This window comes from Ranitomeya variabilis, chromosome 3 (assembly GCF_051348905.1).
Source record: "Ranitomeya variabilis isolate aRanVar5 chromosome 3, aRanVar5.hap1, whole genome shotgun sequence".
Classification (NCBI taxonomy): domain Eukaryota; kingdom Metazoa; phylum Chordata; class Amphibia; order Anura; family Dendrobatidae; genus Ranitomeya; species Ranitomeya variabilis.
This window is the reverse complement of record NC_135234.1, coordinates 90,116,508-90,137,797: the sequence shown is the minus strand read 5'-3', so window position 1 is coordinate 90,137,797 and position 21,290 is coordinate 90,116,508. Positions and strand designations below refer to the sequence as shown.

The following is a 21,290-nucleotide window of genomic DNA, read 5'->3' as shown; positions in this document are numbered from 1 at the left end:
CACGGCAAAAAACGCACCAAATCTACAACGTGTGGACAAGCCCTAAATCTCTCTACAGTATATATCTGAGATAGCTGTAAATAGACCCATAACCATCTGTAATATGAAAACGTAGACAGCCTCCTGGTGACTGCCGGGAATGTCTCTCTGCCCGGTCTGACGATAATGCTTCTGTTTGTTCTCACCAGCCCTTCAGGATTAAACTGTCACAGAACAAGCTCGAAACACAACCTCACAAGCACTTTATAGGAAAGTCACAATCTTTGGCTGTATTAGGGAATATGGATATGGCAGACGTCAGGACCACATCTGTGAGTGGGAACAGAGGGCCACACTGCGAGGGCTGATCCCTCTCTGGTGCATGGCCTATCTTGTCTAGGTCTTCTAAATGGTCACCATGTAATAATACATTTTTTCTAGTGATAACAGCAATTCTTCAAAAGATAGAGTAGCTAGACCCATTCCTGTTAAAAAAAAGTTTGTCTCCTTACGATAAACCCTTTCATACCTCATTCAGGCTTCCATGTTTCATGCACGTGTCCTATCCAGGTTTTTCACAGATACAACAGGTACTCATTATAGTCTATGGGCTGTTCACATGTCCATGCTTTTGTGCGGGCCATGTGTCCGCAAAAAATAAAATAAAAGGAGACATATTTGGTTTTTCATTTGAGTCATGGATCAAAAATAGCACATTCAGACCTATAGGTCCAAGGAAATCTTGGACGGCTCACTGATGGCACCCCAATGATGGCCGTTTTTCTCTATTAAGGTAGAGTCACATAAATACTTTCTCCATATCTGATTATTCTGTAAAAACAATTATTCTGGTCAGAGTTTGATCAGAGTGTCATCAATTTTTCTTGGAAGTAGAAAAAAAAAAAAAAAAAGGTTCTCCATTGTGTCAGTCTGTGAAAAACGGACCGCACTTGGATGTCATCCGAATGTGGTCCGATTTTTTCTCGGACCCATAGACTTGCATTGCCGATTTTGATGTAGTAGACTAAATCATGGTGCCTGTCTGCAACAGTTGTATACGTCTGCAAATGATGCACGACACAGCATACTGTGACTCCGTCTACATCATTTCAGTCAATGGCCCAATCAGCACATAAGCCAAAATCCATTTTGTGGATTGGACACATTATGTGTTTGGATATAAGCCTCAAATATGTAGTGGCAAACACTATATGAGCCAAGCCTTATTGCGGCCCCTTAACGTAGAAAACTATTACAGTACAGCCCTATGACTAAAAAATGTTGTGGATCCCTGTCCTAAAGAAAGCCTATATTGTATATAAGGAGGATCAGGAAAAATTAAAGTGGATTTCCCATAAACAAAAGTTAATTTTAATCAACATTCTAATCACTAGATCTTTGAATAATAATAAGTTTCACAATTGGATGTGTTTAAAAAAAACAGTTTCTGAGCGGAGATAATCTTAGGCTGGGTTCACATCACGTCCAAGCAGTCCGTTAGATGGACTGTGTTGCACCGCGGCATAACGCGGTGTAACGCAGTCCATTAACACTGCCATTAATCTCTATTTCGGGCGCATTGCTAGCGATGTGCCGTCATTGAGTGACGGACCCTGGGACGCGGGCTGCAGCGTTTCCAGGTCCGTCACCGCTAGCGCAGATAGAGCATCTGCTAGCTCTATCTGTGCTAGCGCGATGGCAAGTCGGCACTTGCGTTAACGCAGCGTGTTTAAAGCATGTGTTGAATGGGCTGCTGTTAACGCAATGTGAACCTAGTCTTATAAATGTGCCCCTGCTGTGTACTGTGTAATGGCTGTGTCTGACCGTGCAGGAACATGGTCTGATCACAGCAAAGCTCCTGGGCAGGGGAGGACGCAAAAGAGTATACAGACAGGACAGCAGGGGATCACAGCTGATTCTTTCAGGTAAAACATTGCTTAAAAACAGACAGTGAAATATTATGACGCACAGAAAGAATCAGCTGTGATCCCATGCCGTAATGTCTATATTCTCTTTTCCTTCCTCCCTGCCCAGGAGCTGTAGTGTGATCAGACCATGTTCCTGCACGGTCAGACACGGCCATTACACAGTACAGGGCACATTTATAAGATTATCTCAGCACAGGAACATTTTTTTAACACATCCAAATTGTGGACCTTATTTTTATTCCAAGATGTATTAATTAAAATGTACTTCGTTCGTGAGAAAATCCCTTTAATATAGCACTGTATAATCTGTGAATGATATTAAAATCTTTCCCTATGAATCAGCAGCATAGGTTCTCCGCTCTCAGTGCAACTCGGCCTCCAGTGCCAGTGTTTTCTTTGGCGCTGATTGGCGGTAACTGTCACATAGAGCGGAACATGCACAGGATTCCGGGCCGAGATTGGCACAGATTCCCTGCTGATCTTGTCTATAGGGAAAATCTGTAATAAATCTACATTATTTATGAAGGTGAAATTGGCAAGCTGCAGAGTGAAGAAAACACAAAATACGTCTAGCTTTAACCTAAAAAAAATTAAAGCAAAGAGTGACTGAAATGATAAAAATCTAAACAGATTTGCTTGGGCTGTAATAAGTTGTTGATTTTTCCATCTGAAAATTCAGACAGGAAATCTGCAAATTTACGTTATGTCTAAACATACCCTTAGACTACTGTCTAGTTTTATTATATATATTTTAGACACTAGAGAATAACAGCACCTACACTAAATTCCATGACTTTTTTTTCCCAACTATAGCAGTGTACTTGTGTCAGTAGGGGGCGCTGTTACCATCCACCAATGGTATTTATACTCACAATTCATATAATATCACAACATTTCTATTAAAACAAAAAGACAAAATTCTGCAAAATTAAAATACGGATAAAATAAAATAAATGGCTAACAAAATCCAGTAGTCACCCCCTCCGAACGAACGGAGCACATTTATAAAAAGTGTTATCAAATTGACAATTATGGCGCACAGAACAATAACGTGAACTGTCAATGGGCAACGATATTTTGAAGTTGAACTTTTTTTTTTTTTAGTTTTTTTTTACATTTTCAGTCTTTTTTTTCTTAGTGTACAGAATACTCACAAGAGTGAAGTTTGAAGAGGAGTTTCACAGTGTAGTCATATAAGTGGCTGCAGTCTAGGATGACTTGGATTAGAGGCGAAAGACGGCACTGGCCAGCAGCGGTGACGGAAACAGAACGGGACATGTCCAAAGATTTAAAAACTGCAAGAACAAAATACAATTTCTGTAAGATAAGAGCACATTATAGTACATAGGTCTGCACAGCATCAAGTGACTGTAGCTCAAACAAATTAATGTTACCTGGCAATTCTTAATACACCCCCAGTTGTTACAGACAAGTCCATGTGCTGCCTGTGTTTTCCACACCATAGTCTATGGGACTATTCACATGCCTTTTTTTTTTGCAGACCAATGGTCTACATAAAACTCTAGGTGGCCTAGTAACCACAAGAAGAGCCCAGGATACCAGATTCGGAGCCAACCAACCAACCCAATTTGTGCTGCCCTGGTGTAACTGACACAGAGTACTGACATAGACCAGGGTCCTGCTAAACTTTTTGTATTCTCAGCTCAACTCTTTTCATGAGAACCAGTATTTCCTGATACAATTTAGAAAGATGAAAAACTAAAAAATGAAGAAGAGCAGATGATTGCTGGAAAAAACACAGGTTTTATAGTAAGGGTGTAAGCTGCCGAGCACATGATTTATAGATGAGCTGAGCAGCTGAGATAGAAGAGCGTCATGGGATTATGATAAGAAATATTTATTACATTCCTCCACAGAAAGGTACAGCTGGAATAACAACTCACTCCTTAATCAAGTATAGTTTCTCCACTACGATGGTGAAAACCAAAGCTGTCGGGTTCTCATGCCATGTAAGGCCTACTTCACATGCACGTTTTTATGTCCATATTCCGTCCATTTTTTAAATACGGATATACGCACACCCATTGTATTCAATGGTGGTGCACACATGTCAGATTTTTCACAAGGACTCGCATGTACAGACGATGGTATAATGCGACCGTTCAGGTTGAAATCCAGAAGACAATGAGCTACTCAGAGCGCAACTTCAGCGACCTGCAGTAATGTCATTTAGGTTACCACAGGTCAATGAAGCTGCGCTCTGAGGAGCTCATTGTCTTCTGGATTTCAGCCTGAACGGTCACATCATACCACCGTTCAGCTTGAAATCTAGATGAAGCAGATATGGATTACGGCGTGGGACAGTATGGTTTATCTTCTCATCGGACAGGTGAGGAATATTGTTGTTTATTTTTTGTCTTTTACAGGCAACTTGGGCTTAGGTAGATTATCTTCTTGTCGGATAGGTGAGGAATATGGTTGTTTATTATTTTTTGTCTTTTACAGGGGACATGGGCATCGATGGATTATAGGCGAAACGGTGAGTATAACTTTCTTTTTTTCCAATAAATGTATAAAAGAGGGTGTTGAGTTTTATTTCAAATAAAGGACTTTATTCTTGCTGTGTGTTTTTATTATCTAAACTTACTATGAGGTTAGTAATGGGGGCATCTCAGGTCAAGTGAGAGGAGCGAGGCTAAGCGCAAGAATTGTCGAATCTTATGGATGCGCCATATCTGGGGTGACTGAGGGCTGATGTTGATAGCCTGGAAGTGTGGGGCAATATCTCTGGCCCCCTCCTAGGTTAATAACATCAATCCACAGCTGTCTGTTTAGCCTTTGCTGGTTTGATTTTATAGGGGAACCCAACGTCATTTTTTGGGGGGGTCACCCATAAACTCACCAGTAAAGGCTAAGCAAACAGCTGTGAGCTGTTATTAATAGCCTGGGAACCTTATGGGGTATTGTCCCTTTTACCATATTATTAACACCAATCCCCAGCTGTGGGCTTTCCCTCTGCTGGATATGAAAATTATGAAGTTGCCCAAGCCATTTTTTATTTATTTTTTAATTTTGCACACCTCCCATCTTTGTCAACTGGTCATGCTGATCAAAGGAAGACCAAGCGACAAGGAGGAGAGTTCAGTAGCAGGCGCCTGGGATCAGCGTGAACTGTACTGCTTTTCCCAGGCACCAGTACGTGTCACACAGACACATGGACGGAACATGGATGCAACACGTAAGTGATACATGGACACACAGACAGCAAAAATACCGTTTTTTTCTACAGTGTTATGTCCAAATCTGACTGGAGATGCTATATATTGTGGTATGCACAATTTTCTAGTATAGTGGTAATGTATCCTAAAGTTACTGCTATGGGGTCTGAAAGGGCATCTGCAGCAGTGTGTACAGGCGGCATGCCTCCATATCACCATACATGCTCCTTGCACATTCAAGATTACTTAGCGATCATAGATCAAGTTTTTTCAACCATGAGGGCATCAAACTGACCATTTAGTAGTGGATTAAAGGAATAACTGCACATTCTTTTCCCTGTACTGCTGCCGCCATATGAAGCACTTGTTGTTAATGAAATGTACTGTCTAATTAGGAAATAATGTAATAAATCAAATTCACTTAACGCTCTTTAATCAGCACATGTCAATTAACTATAACACACGCTGAAACAAGCTTGTGTAGGTGGACAATTCCAGTTAGTAGAGAGGATTATGCATTACTTTATATTAAGACTTAATACCTTAAAAGTGAACAAAATGAACAAACAATGAAAGAAAAGAATACAAAATATCCAATACATATTCCATATTAGTGCTTCAGACTGGAACTATGTAAGAGTTATCCAAAAGCACAATATCTCTGCACACATTACGACTACTTGAAAAATAATTGAACACAATAAAAATGTTTTTACTGTGTTCACTTATCTTTCTTTTCCTTTTAATGTGTGAAGTGTAAAAAAAAATCTGCTGTTGATTGGACACTATAAGCATAACCTATTATTTATTTATATTTTTTGTTCACTTAATACTTTGAGTGCACAAGGGTGTACTGTTCTGAATGAGCTGTTAGCATGATTGTCTGATTTCCCTGTTAATAACATGCACAAAAATGAAACTGGAGATAACTTAAAATTACATGAGATTTTACAGTAGCTGATTGTATCACTAATTTAGATTAATGGTAAGACTATTATGGTGATGACTAAATTGTTAAATGGTCTACGTGTCCACGTTCAGGTTTGCTTCAAGCTTTGGTCAGGATTTTATGCCGGAAAAATCCTGACCAAAAATGCACCTGAGGTTGTTCCTGCGTGTTTTGTTCATTGTAGCAACATGCTGCGTTCTGAAAAAACGCAACACATGTGCGTTTTTGTGGGAAAAACGCATGCGTTTTTTAATGCACAGTGGAGACGGGATTTATCCCCTCCACTATGCTGTAACATCTGGACGCTGCGTTTTTGATGTTGCGGCTCAGCGCTGCGTCAAAAACGCAGCGTTTCCTGAACGTGGACACATACCCTAAGGGTATGTGCACACCTCAGGATTTCTTGCAGAAATTTTCCTGACAAAAACTGGACATTTCTGCCAGAAAACCGCATGCGGTTTTTTTTGCATTTTTTTAATGCGTTTTATCATGCGTTTTTTGTGCATTTTTTTCCAAATGCATAGAATTGCGGGAAAAACGCGGAAAATCCGCAAACTTAATGAACATGCTGCTTTTTTTACCGCAATGCATTTTTTTCGCGGAAAAAAAGGCACCATGTGCACAAAACATGTAGAATGCATTCTAAATGATAGGATGCATAATGTATGTGTTTCTAATGAGTTATTATAGCGTTTTTATCACGAAAAAAACACAAAAAAACCTGAACGTGTGCACATAGCCTCAGAAAGATTTTTCTTCACTAAATCTGTGTATATACAGTTTGCATGTAATGTAGTGTGTATGTATTAATATACGCCCCTACTGCCACCTTCTCCTTTATCAAGCGCTGCTCAGCTCCTCTTCTCAATGCTGTCACCGCAGCTCAGACTCTCCGGCTCACTTTATGCTCTATGTGTGAGCTGGAAGTCTCTTCTGCAATGTAAGTCTATGAAGTCTCGTCCTGATGCTCCATAGACTTACATTATAAAAGCCACTTCTGGGTCGCGCAGAGCTCAGTGTGATCTGCAGAGTCTGATTTGCAGTGACGTCACTGAGAAGAGGAGCAGATCAATGCTGGATCCTGGAGAAGGCGGCATGCACATATACACTACTTGTACATATATACAGATTTGATACAAAGATCTTCGGGAGTGCTTATTTAATCAGCTTTTTGTTACATGTATTAGGAGTCTTGTAATCTTGCCACTGGGGCTTTTTTCTAGACTCATAAATCCTGTCCTTTTTGGAAGAGTTTTTAGCTGACTCATTATCAGCAGGGACAGGATTACAATGAGAGGTAACACCTTTATAAACAGCCGATAAGGTGCCATCAAGGGTGGACATATCAGTTTTGCAACCTGTGCAGCAGCACAGGCACCTAAGAGTCAAGGTGGCCCATTTCCACCCCCAAGGCATGTGGAATTTGGCTTTATGATGAAGGAATGAACTTCAAAGGGTAAATTTACTGTTCTTGCACAGGGACCCTTTTTTGTCTATGTCCGCTATTGGGTTCCACCATTCATAATAGTTGATGTCACCGCTGACCCGGCTCCCCCTCCCTTCACAATGACATTTGCACACGCTCATTAGATGCTTCAGTACAAACTATAGGATCAGAGTCTGTTCATTGTGGCTGATGTACATGTGTTGTTTCCTGGAACAACAGGATGCTAGAGTCTAAGAAATCCTTAGTGGCCAGTGTGAAAATTGCAACATTTCTAATTTTCTTATTTTTATTACAAATTTGTGATATGGGGGGAAAAAAACAAGGACATACATAAAAAAAAGAATACAAGTAACACATAAACCTGATTTAACCTAAACATCATTTTCTGACGTCAGCTTCCTTTTAACTATTTGTATATGTTATACTCTGAGTGCAGTGAATGTGGTCAAATGGCCTTGTTTGGCTCAATTTACAAAAAGGCAAAGACAAATAATAAGTTGTTATCTATAGCCATCAGCACCTTTACATGAAATAAACTGGGCAGGCAAACAAAAAGTCAAGAAACACCGTAGCGTGCTGCATTTTGTCACTGACACAAATGTAACATTTTTCTGCTGAACCCGGACACAATGTAGTCAGTGAGAACATTACACTATTTTGCAATGGCACAATGGTGTTACTTCCTATGACACATTAAGATTCTGTACAGGTCAACAGAAAGGAAGTGGGTGTTTGACTAGTGAATAAATGACTAACTTCCCAACTCTGTGAGAAAACTGCGAGATGCACCCGTGGCTATATGCCGTCCTCTGACTGTGAGCTCACGTAACTCTGGATAGGTTTTAATGTGTAATATTGATATATCAGAAAGACAAAACTGCATAGGAAAAATGTCAATTATTTCTACCATATGTATAGACAAGAATAAGATCAGCCCTTAATGAGCAATTCCAGCTTGGAGCATTAGGAGTAATATTATTTAGTATATTGACATATGCAAGAAACCAATAATGAATTAAAATTCCCCTGCAACTCCCATATAAAGTTTACAGATCTTAGGTGTCCGCAGACTGCTGAATAGTGACAGTGTGCGGTGCGCATACTGTCATGACTTCCCGTCATTTTGCTGCGGGCAGGAGATCAAGTGACCGCACATATGCATTTTTCACGCTCATAGTCACAGGCTAAATAGACTCATCTGATTTCTCTTAATTCACTGCTATTGAGAGAAGCTGAACACGTCTAGATGGCATCGGATGGCAAGTATGCAAATAGAATACAGGAGAGCTATGACAGCTAGCGCAATGCACACTGTCACGATTCAGCAATCTGCAATCACATAGATACTGCAGACTTTTGTCTCAAGGCTGGGCAATGCCTTTAACTCCTAAGTTTAACGTACATTGTTTCCATAGGTCACAAACTGCTATATGAAGCAGACTCAGGAGCTGATCATAATTCAAACCAGCAGAAAGCTGTAAGCTGCCAATAATCAGTGCATTCGGGTCAGTTCCGGTGACACCCCTGCTGATATCCATTGCTGTCTTGGATCGACATAGCCCTCCATTTTCCTCTGATTCTGATTTCGCCCTCCTGGTTTTGACCTTGGCTATATCCTGACTTCATTACCGTTTTCAGGTTTAGACCTGTACTTGCCTCTGGCTATGACCCGGCTGGACGACCCTAGTCTGCTTGCTCACCCTAGCAGCTGAAAGCCATGGGCATAACCCAGGGGGCCTGTATTAGTCCCAATCTTAGTATAGCGGTTAAAGAATGAAGGCCGGGATTGCTCTTGGACATCCTTATTGGAGTGATGAGCAGAAGTCCTTCTGAGAGGTGCCAGACTTCTACACACAGCTTGCCATTGCAAATACGCTTTTTAAATAACTTGCATGGAAAGAAGCACAGTGATTCCTCGCAAAGTTGGAGACCTGAAATTAACAATTAATTACCGTATTTACTTTTTTCATTTACAAACTGAACAAACAGATCTATTAAGATGATGGAAAATGTGTCAGAGGCTTTCACTTGTTCTTTTACTCAGGAGTCAGGACATATATGGCTACAGGATCTGAAAAACTAGAAAAAGGGAACAAGAACAGTAATAAGCCTGTAAGGGAAATGAGATGACAGAAATATAAGGAATGGTCAGACTTCTGTGTAAATGAGCCTACTGTGTTTTTAGGAAATGAGATGTATGGCTTTCTCGTTTCGTTTCGGCCACAGCAGCTGATCTGGGGCAATGAGGATGAAGAGACCTACTCAGAGGCCGAGGTTTCATTCAGGCTGAATATCGGATGTATAACCGTACTCATCCCTTGTCTTCTGGAGCAGTAGCTGCTGACATTACTACAGCTCTGCATGTCTGTGGATGGATACCATGTTTTGGCATAGGTGGTTTTCCTTTATTGGATGCTGCCCTTCCCGTGGTTGTTCCTTCCCGAATGCGGTGTTGGATGTTTTGATCTCCCCGAGGTCATTCATCCTTATGTTCATTACTACAGCTCTGTCCACAGCTCTTTTTCTACTTCATTTTGCATAGCTCATTAAATGTATGTGCCATTAAGAGAGTTGTCCAGGACCACTATATTATATACAGCTAACTACTTGTGTGTTCTACCCGTCTACGACCACTCCTGCCGGCTGTTCCGCTACTCCACATCAACAGATCCGTTGTTCTTCTTCTGGGCTGCTCTGTTGACGGGGCGTGACTGCTGATGTCATACTGATTGACAGCCGGCACCCTGTAGTTAGGCACTATAACGTCAGCAGTCACATCACGTCAACAGAGCAGAGGGAATGAGAAAATGCTGCTCTGTTGACATCACGTCAGCAGATGAATCACCAGGAGCGGTCTGTGACTGATCTGCGCCGACAGAGATCGGCGCCGGGCACAACAGGCAGGTAGTTAGCAACTATCTACCTGTTAGTTCTTTGGCTCATAGTAACAAAAAATTATATAGCCCTAGATAGCGCTTTTACATGCATCCTTGACCTCTATTGTCCTGATAAAGGCCAAATCTGCCCACCTGTATCTGTGAAGGTTTCCTGTCTTTTTTGCTGTTTATGAGAGATATAAAGGGGGATTGTTTTTATTTTTCATTTAATAATAGTCTTTATTTATATAGCGCCAACATATTCCGCAGTGCTTTACAGTTTCAAACACAACAGTCATAAGTAACAACGATAACAATACAATAATTAAAGCGAAATAAGCCGCCCCTGCTTGTGAGAGCTTACAATCTACAATGAGGTGGGGGAGATACAAAGTACAGGTGTGTATTTACAATGATGTATTTACAATGATGGTCCAGCCATCTTCAGGGGGTGGGGGGTAGATGGAGATGGTGAATGGGTTACACACACACAAACATAAAATGACTTTGATTAGTGAATGTGGTAGGCCGCTCTGAACAAATGTGTTTTGAGCGAGCGCCTAAAACTATGCAAGTTGTGGATGGTCCTATATCTTGGGGTAGCGCATTCCAGAGGATTGGTGCAGCATGGGAGAAGTCTTAGAGTCGGGAGTGGGAGGTATGGATCAGTGCAGAGGTTAGTCGAAAGTCATTTGTAGAGCGCAGAGGTCGGTTAGGCCGATAGACAGAAATGAGGGAGGAGATGTAAGGCCGGTTTCACACGTCAGTGGCTCCGGTACGTGAGGTGACAGTTTCCTCACGTACCGGAGACACTGACACACGTAGACCCATAAAAATCAATGCATCTGTGCAGATGTCATTGACTTTTTGCGAACCGTGTCTCCGTGTGCCAAACACGGAGACATGTCAGTGTTCGTGGGAGCGCACGTATTACACCGACCCATTAAAGTCAATGGGTCCGTGTAAAACACGGACCACACACGGACCTTCTCCGTTTGCAGTCCGTGTGGCGTGCAGGAGACAGCGCTACAGTAAGCGCTGTCCCCCCCACTGGTGCTGAATCCGCGATTCATATGTTCCCTGCAGCAGCGTTTGCTGCAGAGAAAATATGAATAATAGTGTTTAACCCCTTCCCGACCCATGACGCCACGTAGGCGTCATGAAAACCCGTGCCAATCCGACCCATGACGCCTATGTGGCATCATGGAATGATCGCGTCCCTGCAGATCGGGTGAAGGGGTTAACTCCCATTTTACCCGATCTGCAGAGACAGCGGGAGTGGTGCTTCAGCCCAGGGGGGGTGGCTTCACCCCCCCGTGGCTACGATCGCTCTGATTGGCTGTTGAAAGTGAAACTGCCAATCAGAGCGATTTGTAATATTTCACCTAAAAAACTGGTGAAATATTACAATCCAGCCATGGCCGATGCTGCAATATCATCGGCCTTAGCTGGAAACACTGATGTGAGCCCCCCCCACCCCACCGATCGCCCCCCCAGTGCTCCGTTATGGGGTCCGGTCCCCTCCGTCCGCCTGCCGGCTCCCCCGTCCTGCTGTCCGCTCCCTCCTTGTTTAGATTCACCCCCCCTGTGGTCCGATCACCCCCCCTGTGCTCCAATCCACCCCCCCACCACCCCTTCATACTTACCGATCCTCCCGGTGTCCGTACGTCTCCTCGCTGGGCGCCGCCATCTTCCAAAATGGCGGGCGCATGCTCAGTACGCCCGCCGAATCTGCCAGCCGGCAGATTCCTTACAAGTACATTTTGATCGCTGTGGTAGGTTCTATCACAGCGATCAAAATAAAAAAAATAATAAATAAACCCCCCCTTTATCACCCCCATAGATAGGGACAATAATAAAATAAAGAAAATATTTTTTTTTTCTTTTTCCACTAGGGTTAGGGTTAGAACTAGGGTTAGGGTTAGAACTAGGGTTAGGGTTACGGGTAGGGTTAGGGTTACAGGTAGGGTTAGGGTTATGGCATGTGCGGATTTGGCTGCGGATCCGCAGCGGATTGGCCGCGGATCCGCAGCGGATTGGCCGCGGATCCGCAGCGGATTGGCCGCTGCGAATTCGTAGCAGTTTTCCATCAGGTTTACAGTACCGTGTACACCTATGGAAAACCAAATCCGCTGTGCCCATGGTGCGGAAAATTCCGTGCAGAAACGCTGCGTTGTATTTTCCACAGCATGTCAATTCTTTGTGCGGATTCCGCAGCGTTTTTACACCTGTTCCTCAATAGGAATCCGCAGGTGAAATCCGCACAAAAAAACACTGGAAATCTGCTGTAAATCCGCAGGTAAAACGCAGTGCCTTTTACTTGCAGATTTTTCAAAAGTCGTGCGGAAAAATCTCACACGAATCCGCTACGTGGGCACATACCATTAGGGTTAGGGTTGGAATTAGAGTTAGGGTTGGAAATAGGGTTAAGATTAGGCTTGTGGTTAGGGTTACGGATAGGGTTAGGGGTGTGTTGGGGTTACAGTTGTGGTTAGGGTTGGGATTAGGGTTAGGGTTGGGATTAGGGTTAGGATTAGGGTTGGAATTAGGGTTACGGGTGTGTTGGGGTAAGGGTTGTGGTTAGGGGTGTGTTGGGGTTAGGGTTGGGATTAGGGTTATGGCTACAGTTGGGATTAGGATTAGGGGTGTGTTGGGGTTAGTGTTGAAGTTAGAATTGAGGGGTTTCCACTGTTTAGGCACATCAGGGGTCTCCAAACGCAACATGGCGCCACCATTGATTCCAGCCAATCTTGCATTCAAAAAGTCAAATGGTGCTCCCTCCCTTCCAAGCCCCGACGTGCGCCCAAACAGTGGTTTACCCCCACATTTGGGGTACCAGCGTACTCAGGACAAACTGGGCAACAACTGTTGGGGTCCAATTTCTCCTGTTACCCTTGCAAAAATAAAAAATTACTTGCTAAGACAATTTTTGAGGAAAGAACAATTATTTTTTATTTTCACGGCTCTGCGTTGTAAACTTCTGTGAAGCACTTGGGGTTGAACGTGCTCATCACACATCTAGATAAGTTCCTTGGGGGGTCTAGTTTCCAAAATGGGGTCACTTGTGGGGTGTTTCTACTGTTTAGGCACATCAGGGGCTCTGCAAATGCAACGTGACGCCCGCAGACCATTCCATTAAAGTCTGCATTTCAAATGTCACTACTTCCCTTCCGAGCCCTGACGTGCGCCCAAACAGTGGTTTACCCCCACATATGGGGTATCACTGTACTCACAACAAACTGGGCAACAAACATTGGGGCCCAATTTCTCCTGTTACCCTTGTGAAAATAAAAAATTGCTTGCTAAAACATCTTTTTTGAGGAAAGAAAAATGATTTTTTATTTTCACGGCTCTGCGTTGTAAACTTCTGTGAAGCACTTGGGGGTTGAACGTGCTCATCACACATCTAGATAAGTTCCTTGGGGGGTCTAGTTTCCAAAATGGGGTCACTTGTGGGGTGTTTCTACTGTTTAGGCACATCAGGGGCTCTGCAAAAGCAACGTGACGCCCGCAGACCATTCCATCAAAGTCTGCATTCCAAAACGTCACTACTTCCCTTCCGAGCCCCGGCATGTGCCCAAACAGTGGTTTACCCCCACATATGGGGTATCAGCGTACTCAGGAGAAACTGGACAACAACTTTTGGGGTCCAATTTCTCCTGTTACCCTTGCAAAAATAAAAAATTCTGGGCTAAAAAAATTTTTTTGAGGAAAGGAAACACATTTATTATTATCACGGCTCTGCGTTATAAACTTCTGTGAAGCACTTGGGGGTTCAAAGTGCTCACCACACATCTAGATAAGTTCCCTTGGGGGTCTAGTTTCCAAAATGGAGTCACTTGTGGGGAGTTCCTACTGTTTAGGCACATCAGGGGCTCTGCAAACGCAACCTGACGCCCGCAGAGCATTCCATCAAAGTCTGCATTTCAAAACGTCACTACTTCCCTTCCGAACCCCGACGTGTGCCAAAACAGTGGTTTACCCCCACATATGGGGTATCAGCGTACTCAGGAGAAACTGGACAACAACTTTTGGGGTCCAATTTCTCCTGTTACCCTTGGGAAAATAAAAAATTGTGGGCTAAAAAATCATTTTTGAGAAAAGAAAAATTATTTTTTATTTTCACGGATCTGCGTTATAAACTTCTGTGAAGCACCTGGGGGTTATAAGTGCACACTATGCATCTAGATAAGTTCCTTGGGGGGTCTAGTTTCCAAAATTGGGTCACTTGTAGGGGAGCTCCAATGTTTAGGCACACAGGGGCTCTCCAAACGCGACATGGTGTCCGCTAACGATTGGAGCTAATTTTCCATTCAAAAAGTCAAATGGCGTGCCTTCCCTTCCGAGCCCTGCCGTGCGCCCAAACAGTGGTTTACCCCCACATATGGGGTATCATCGTACTCAGGACAAACTGGACAACAACATTTGGGGTCCAATTTCTCCTATTACCCTTGGAAAATTAAAAAATCCTGGGCTAAAAATCATTTTTGAGGAAAGAAAAATTATTTTTTATTTTCACGGCTCTGCGTTATAAACTTCTGTGAAGCACCTGGGGGTTATAAGTGCTCACTATGCATCTAGATAAGTTCCTTGGGGGGTCTAGTTTCCAAAATGGGGTCACTTGTAGGGGAGCTCCAATGTTTAGGCACACAGGGGCTCTCCAAACGCGACATGGTGTCCGCTAACGATTGGAGCTAATTTTCCATTCAAAAAGTCAAATGGCACGCCTCCCCTTCCGAGCCTTGTCGTGCACCCAAACAGTGGTTTACCCCCACATATGAGGTATCAACGTACTCAGCAGAAATTGCCCAACAAATTTTAGGATCCATTTTATCCTGTTGCCCATGTGAAAATGAAAAAATTGAGGCTAAATAAATTTTGTGTGAAAAAAAAGTACTTTTTCATTTTTACGGATCAATTTGTGAAGCACCTGAGAGTTTAAAGTGCTCACTATGCTTCTAGATAAGTTCCTTGGGGGGTCTAGTTTCCAAAATGGGGTCACTTGTGGGAGCGCTCCAATGTTTAGGCACACAGGGGCTCTCCAAACGTGACATGGTGTCTGCTAGCGATGGAGATAATTTTTCATTCAAAAAGTCAAATAGCGCTCCTTCCCTTCCGAGCCTTACCATGTGCCCAAACAGTGGTTTACCCCCACATGTGAGGTATCGGTGTACTCAGGAGAAATTGTCCAACAAATTTTAGGATCCATTTTATCCTGTTGCCCATGTGAAAATGAAAAAATTGAGGCTAAAATAATTTTTTTGTGAAAAAAAAGTACTGTTTCATTTTTACGGATCAATTTGTGAAGCACCTGGGGGTTTAAAGTGCTCACTATGCTTCTAGATAAGTTCCTTGGGGGGTCTAGTTTCCAAAATGGGGTCACTTGTGGGGGAGCTCCAATGTTTAGGCACACAGGGGCTCTCCAAACGCGACATGGTGTCCGCTAAAGATTGGAGCCAATTTTTCATACAAAAAGTCAAATGGCGCTCCTTTCCTTCCAAGCCCTGCCGTGCGCCCAAACAGTGGTTTACCCCCACATATGAGGTATCAGCGTACTCAGGACAAATTGGACAACATCGTTCGTGGTCCAGTTTCTCCTTTTACCCTTGGGAAAATAAAAAAATTGTTGCTAAAATATCATTTTTGTGACTAAAAAGTTAAATGTTCATTTTTTCCTTCCATGTTGCTTCTGCTGCTGTGAAACACCTGAAGGGTTAATAAACTTCTTGAATGTGGTTTTGAGCACCTTGAGGGGTGCAGTTTTTAGAATGGTGTCACTTTTGGGTATTTTCAGCCATATAGAACCCTCAAAATGACTTCAAATGTGAGGTGGTCCCTAAAAAAAATGGTTTTGTAAATTTTGTTGTAAAAATGAGAAATCACTGGTCAAATTTTAACCCTTATAACTTCCTAGCAAAAAAAAAATTTGTTTCCAAAATTGTGCTGATGTAAAGTAGACATGTGGGAAATTTTATTTATTAACTATTTTGTGTCACATAACTCTCTGGTTTAACAGAATAAAAATTCAAAATGTGAAATTTTCAAAATTTTTGCCAAATTTCCGTTTTTTTCACAAATAAACTCAGAAATTATCGACCTAAATTTACCACTAACATGAAGCCCAATATGTCACGAAAAAACAATCTCAGAATCGCTAGGATCCGTTGAAGCGTTCCTGAGTTATTACCTCATAAAGGGACACTTGTCATGAATCCCAATGGCTAGGGATAGCACAGGACAAGCAAAGTACAAATAAATAACGGACGAGCTCTAGGGTGATGGAACCTGGGCTGACCGCTGCCCTACGCCTGACAAACGCAACTAGAGATAGCCAGGGAGCGTGCCTACGTTGGTTCTAGACGCCACGCACCAGCCTAAGAGCTAACTAGCACTGCAGAGAAAATAAAGACCTCACTTGCCTCCAGAGGAATGAACCCCAAAAGATATAGTTGCCCCCCACATGTATTGACGGTGAAATGAGAGGAAGGCACACACATAGAGATGATATATATAGCTTTAGCAAATTGAGGCCCGCTGTAAACTAGAAAGCAGAACGATACAAAAGGGGACTGAGCGGTCAGCAAAAAACCCTAATCAAAAAAACCATCCTGAGATTACAAGAACCCATGTGCCAACTCATGGCACATGGCGAGAACCTCAGTCCACTAGAGCTACCAGCTAGCATAGAGACATAATAAGCAAGCTGGACAAAAAAACCAAACAACTGAAAATCAGCACTTAGCTTATCCTGAAAGATCTGGGAGCAGGTAGGCAGGAACCAAACAGAGCACATCTGAATACATTGATAGCCGGCAAGGGAATGACAGAAAGGCCAGGTAAAATAGGAAACACCCAGCCTCTGATGGACAGGTGGAAACCAAAGGCCGCAACCCACCAAAGTCACCCAGTACCAGCAGTAACCACCAGAGGGAGCCCACAAACAGAATCCACAACAGTACCCCCCCCTTGAGGAGGGGTCACCGAACCCTCACGAGAACCCCCAGGGCGATCAGGGTGAGCTCTATGGAAGGCGCGGACCAAATCAGTCGCATGAACATCGGAGGCGACCACCCAGGAATTATCCTCCTGACCATAACCCTTCCACTTAACCAAATACTGGAGTTTGCGTCTGGAAACACGAGAATCCAAGATCTTCTCAACAACATACTCCAATTCTCCCTCCACCAGCACCGGAGCAGGAGGCTCAACCGAAGGAACAACGGGCACCTCATACCTCCGCAACAACGACCGATGGAACACATTATGAATAGCAAACGATGCTGGGAGATCCAAACGAAAAGATACAGGGTTAAGAATCTCCGAGATCCTATAAGGACCGATGAACCGAGGCTTGAACTTAGGAGAAGAGACCTTCATAGGGACAAAACGAGAAGACAACCACACCAAATCCCCAACAAGAAGTCGGGGACCCACGCGGCGACGGCGATTAGCAAACTGCTGAGTCTTCTCCTGAGATAACTTCAAATTGTCCACCACCTGATTCCAAATCTGATGTAGCCTGTCCACCACCACGTCCACTCCAGGACAATCCGAAGACTCCACCTGACCAGAGGAAAACCGAGGATGAAACCCCGAATTACAAAAAAAAGGAGAGACCAACGTGGCAGAACTAGCCCGATTATTAAGAGCAAATTCGGCCAGTGGCAAAAAAGCAACCCAGTCATCTTGATCAGCAGAAACAAAACACCTCAAATAAGTTTCCAAGGTCTGATTAGTTCGCTCCGTCTGGCCATTCGTCTGAGGATGGAATGCAGACGAGAAAGACAAATCAATGCCCATCTTGGCACAAAACGTCCGCCAAAATCTAGACACAAACTGGGATCCCCTGTCAGAAACGATATTCTCCGGAATCCCATGCAAACGAACCACGTTCTGAAAAAATAAAGGGACCAACTCAGAGGAGGAGGGCAACTTAGGCAAGGGCACCAAATGAACCATCTTAGAAAAGCGGTCACACACAACCCAGATAACGGACATTTTCTGTGAAACCGGGAGATCAGAAATAAAATCCATGGAAATGTGCGTCCAAGGCCTCTTCGGGATGGGCAAGGATAACAACAACCCACTGGCCCGAGAACAGCAAGGCTTAGCTCGAGCACACACTTCACAAGACTGCACAAAGGTACGCACATCCCTAGACAAGGAAGGCCACCAAAAAGACCTGGCCACCAAGTCTCTAGTACCAAATATTCCAGGATGACCAGCCAACACAGAAGAATGGACCTCGGAGATGACTCTACTGGTCCAATCATCCGGAACAAACAGTCTTTCTGGTGGACAACGATCCGGTTTATCCACCTGAAACTCCTGCAATGCACGTCGCAAGTCTGGGGATACGGCGGACACTATTACCCCATCCCTAAGGATACCAGTAGGCCCAGAGTCTCCAGGAGAGTCAGGCACAAAACTCCTGGAAAGAGCATCTGCCTTCACATTCTTTGAACCTGGCAGGTATGAAACCACGAAATTGAAACGAGAAAAAAAACAACGACCAACGAGCCTGTCTAGGATTCAAACGCCTGGCAGACTCAAGGTAAATGAGATTCTTGTGATCAGTCAAGACCACCACACGATGTTTAGCACCCTCAAGCCAATGACGCCACTCCTCAAATGCCCACTTCATGGCCAAAAGCTCCCGATTACCCACATCATAATTGCGCTCGGCGGGCGAGAATTTTCTAGAGAAGAATGCACATGGCTTCATCACCGAGCCATTAGAACTTCTCTGTGACAAAACCGCCCCCGCTCCAATCTCGGAAGCATCAACCTCAACCTGAAAAGGAAGTGAAACATCTGGTTGACACAACACAGGAGCAGAAGAAAACCGGCGCTTAAGTTCCTGAAAGGCCTCCACGGCCGCAGGAGACCAATCAGCAACATCAGCACCCTTTTTAGTCAAATCAGTCAAAGGTTTAACAATACTGGAAAAATTAGCAATGAACCGACGATAAAAATTAGCAAACCCCAAGAACTTCTGAAGGCTCTTAACAGATGTAGGTTGTGTCCAGTCACAAATCGCCTGAACCTTGACGGGATCCATCTCAATAGTAGAAGGAGAAAAAATGTACCCCAAAAAAGAAATCTTCTGGACTCCGAAGAGACACTTTGAGCCCTTCACAAACAGAGAATTGGCCCGCAGAACCTGAAACACCTTCCTGACCTGTAGAACATGAGACTCCCAGTCATCAGAAAACACCAAAATATCATCCAAATACACAATCATAAACTTATCCAGATATTCACGGAAAATATTGTGCATAAAGGACTGAAAGACTGACGGAGCATTGGAGAGTCCAAAAGGCATTACCAAATACTCAAAATGGCCCTCAGGCGTATTAAATGCGGTTTTCCACTCATCACCCTGTTTTATCCGCACCAGATTATACGCACCGCGAAGATCTATCTTAGTGAACCACCTAGCCCCCTTAATGCGAGCAAACAAATCAGTCAATAATGGCAATGGATACTGATATTTGACTGTAATCTTATTCAGAAGGCGATAATCTATACAAGGCCTCAGGGAACCATCTTTTTTTGCCACGAAAAAAAAACCTGCTCCCAGAGGGGACGAAGATGGACGAATATGTCCCTTTTCCAAGGACTCCTTAATATAATTCCGCATAGCAGTATGCTCTGGCAGTGACAGATTAAATAAACGACCCTTAGGGAACTTACTGCCAGGAATCAATTCTATAGCACAGTCACACTCTCTATGAGGAGGGAGCGAATTGAGCTTAGGCTCCTCAAAAACATCCCTATAGTCAGACAAAAACGCAGGGATCTCAGAAGGAGTAGATGAAGCGATTGAAATCGGAGGTGCATCATCATGAACCCCCTGACATCCCCAGCTTAACACAGACATTGTTTTCCAGTCCAGGACAGGATTATGAGTTTGTAACCATGGCAGACCAAGCACTAGTACATCATGTAAATTATACAGTACAAGGAAGCGAATCACCTCCTGATGAACGGGAGTCATGCGCATGGTCACTTGTGTCCAATACTGCGGTTTATTCATAGCCAATGGTGTAGAGTCAATTCCCTTCAGAGGAATAGGAACTTCCAGAGGCTCCAGACTAAAACCGCAGCGTTTAGCAAATGACCAATCCATAAGACTCAGGGCAGCGCCCGAATCCACATAGGCATCAACGGAAATGGAAGACAGTGAAAAAATCAGAGTCACAGACGAAATGAACTTGGGCTGCAGAGTACCAATGGCAAAAGATTTATCAACCCTTTTTGTGCGTTTAGAGCATGCTGATATAACATGAGCTGAATCACCACAATAAAAACACAATCCATTTTTCCGCCTATAATTTTGCCGTTCACTTCTGGACTGAATTCTATCACATTGCATAGTCTCAGGTGCCTGTTCAGACGACACCGCCAACTGGTGCACGGGTTTGCGCTCCCGTAAACGCCGATCAATCTGAATGGCCATAGCCATAGACTCATTCAGACCTGTAGGCGTAGGGAACCCCACCATAATATCCTTAATGGCCTCAGAAAGACCATTTCTGAAGTTTGCAGCCAGGGCGCACTCATTCCACTGAGTAAGCACCGACCATTTCCGAAATTTTTGACAATATATTTCCGCTTCATCATGCCCCTGAGAAAGGGCTAATAAAGCCTTTTCAGCCTGAATCTCCAGGTTAGGTTCCTCATAGAGCAATCCCAATGCTAGAAAAAACGCATCCACACTGAGCAATGCAGGATCCCCTGGTGCCAATGCAAATGCCCAATTCTGAGGGTCGCCCCGCAGGAAAGATATTACAATCTTGACCTGTTGAGCAGGGTCTCCAGAGGAGCGAGATTTTAAAGAAAGAAACAATTTACAATTGTTCCTGAAATTCAGGAAGGTAGATCTATCTCCAGAAAAGAACTCTGGAATAGGAATTCTAGGTTCAGACA

General features: G+C 43.5%; 1 protein-coding gene across 1 annotated transcript in view; it reads right to left on the bottom strand.

Annotated features, from left to right (window-relative positions):
• HIP1 (huntingtin interacting protein 1) overlaps positions 1–21,290 on the bottom strand; it is a 173,844-nt gene that overhangs the window by 83,529 nt on the left and 69,025 nt on the right. Inside the window, exon 8 of the mRNA XM_077294376.1 lies at positions 3,062–3,202. Within this exon, the coding sequence (XP_077150491.1) occupies positions 3,062–3,202 (141 nt within the window). The remainder of the gene's footprint in view (positions 1–3,061; positions 3,203–21,290) is intronic.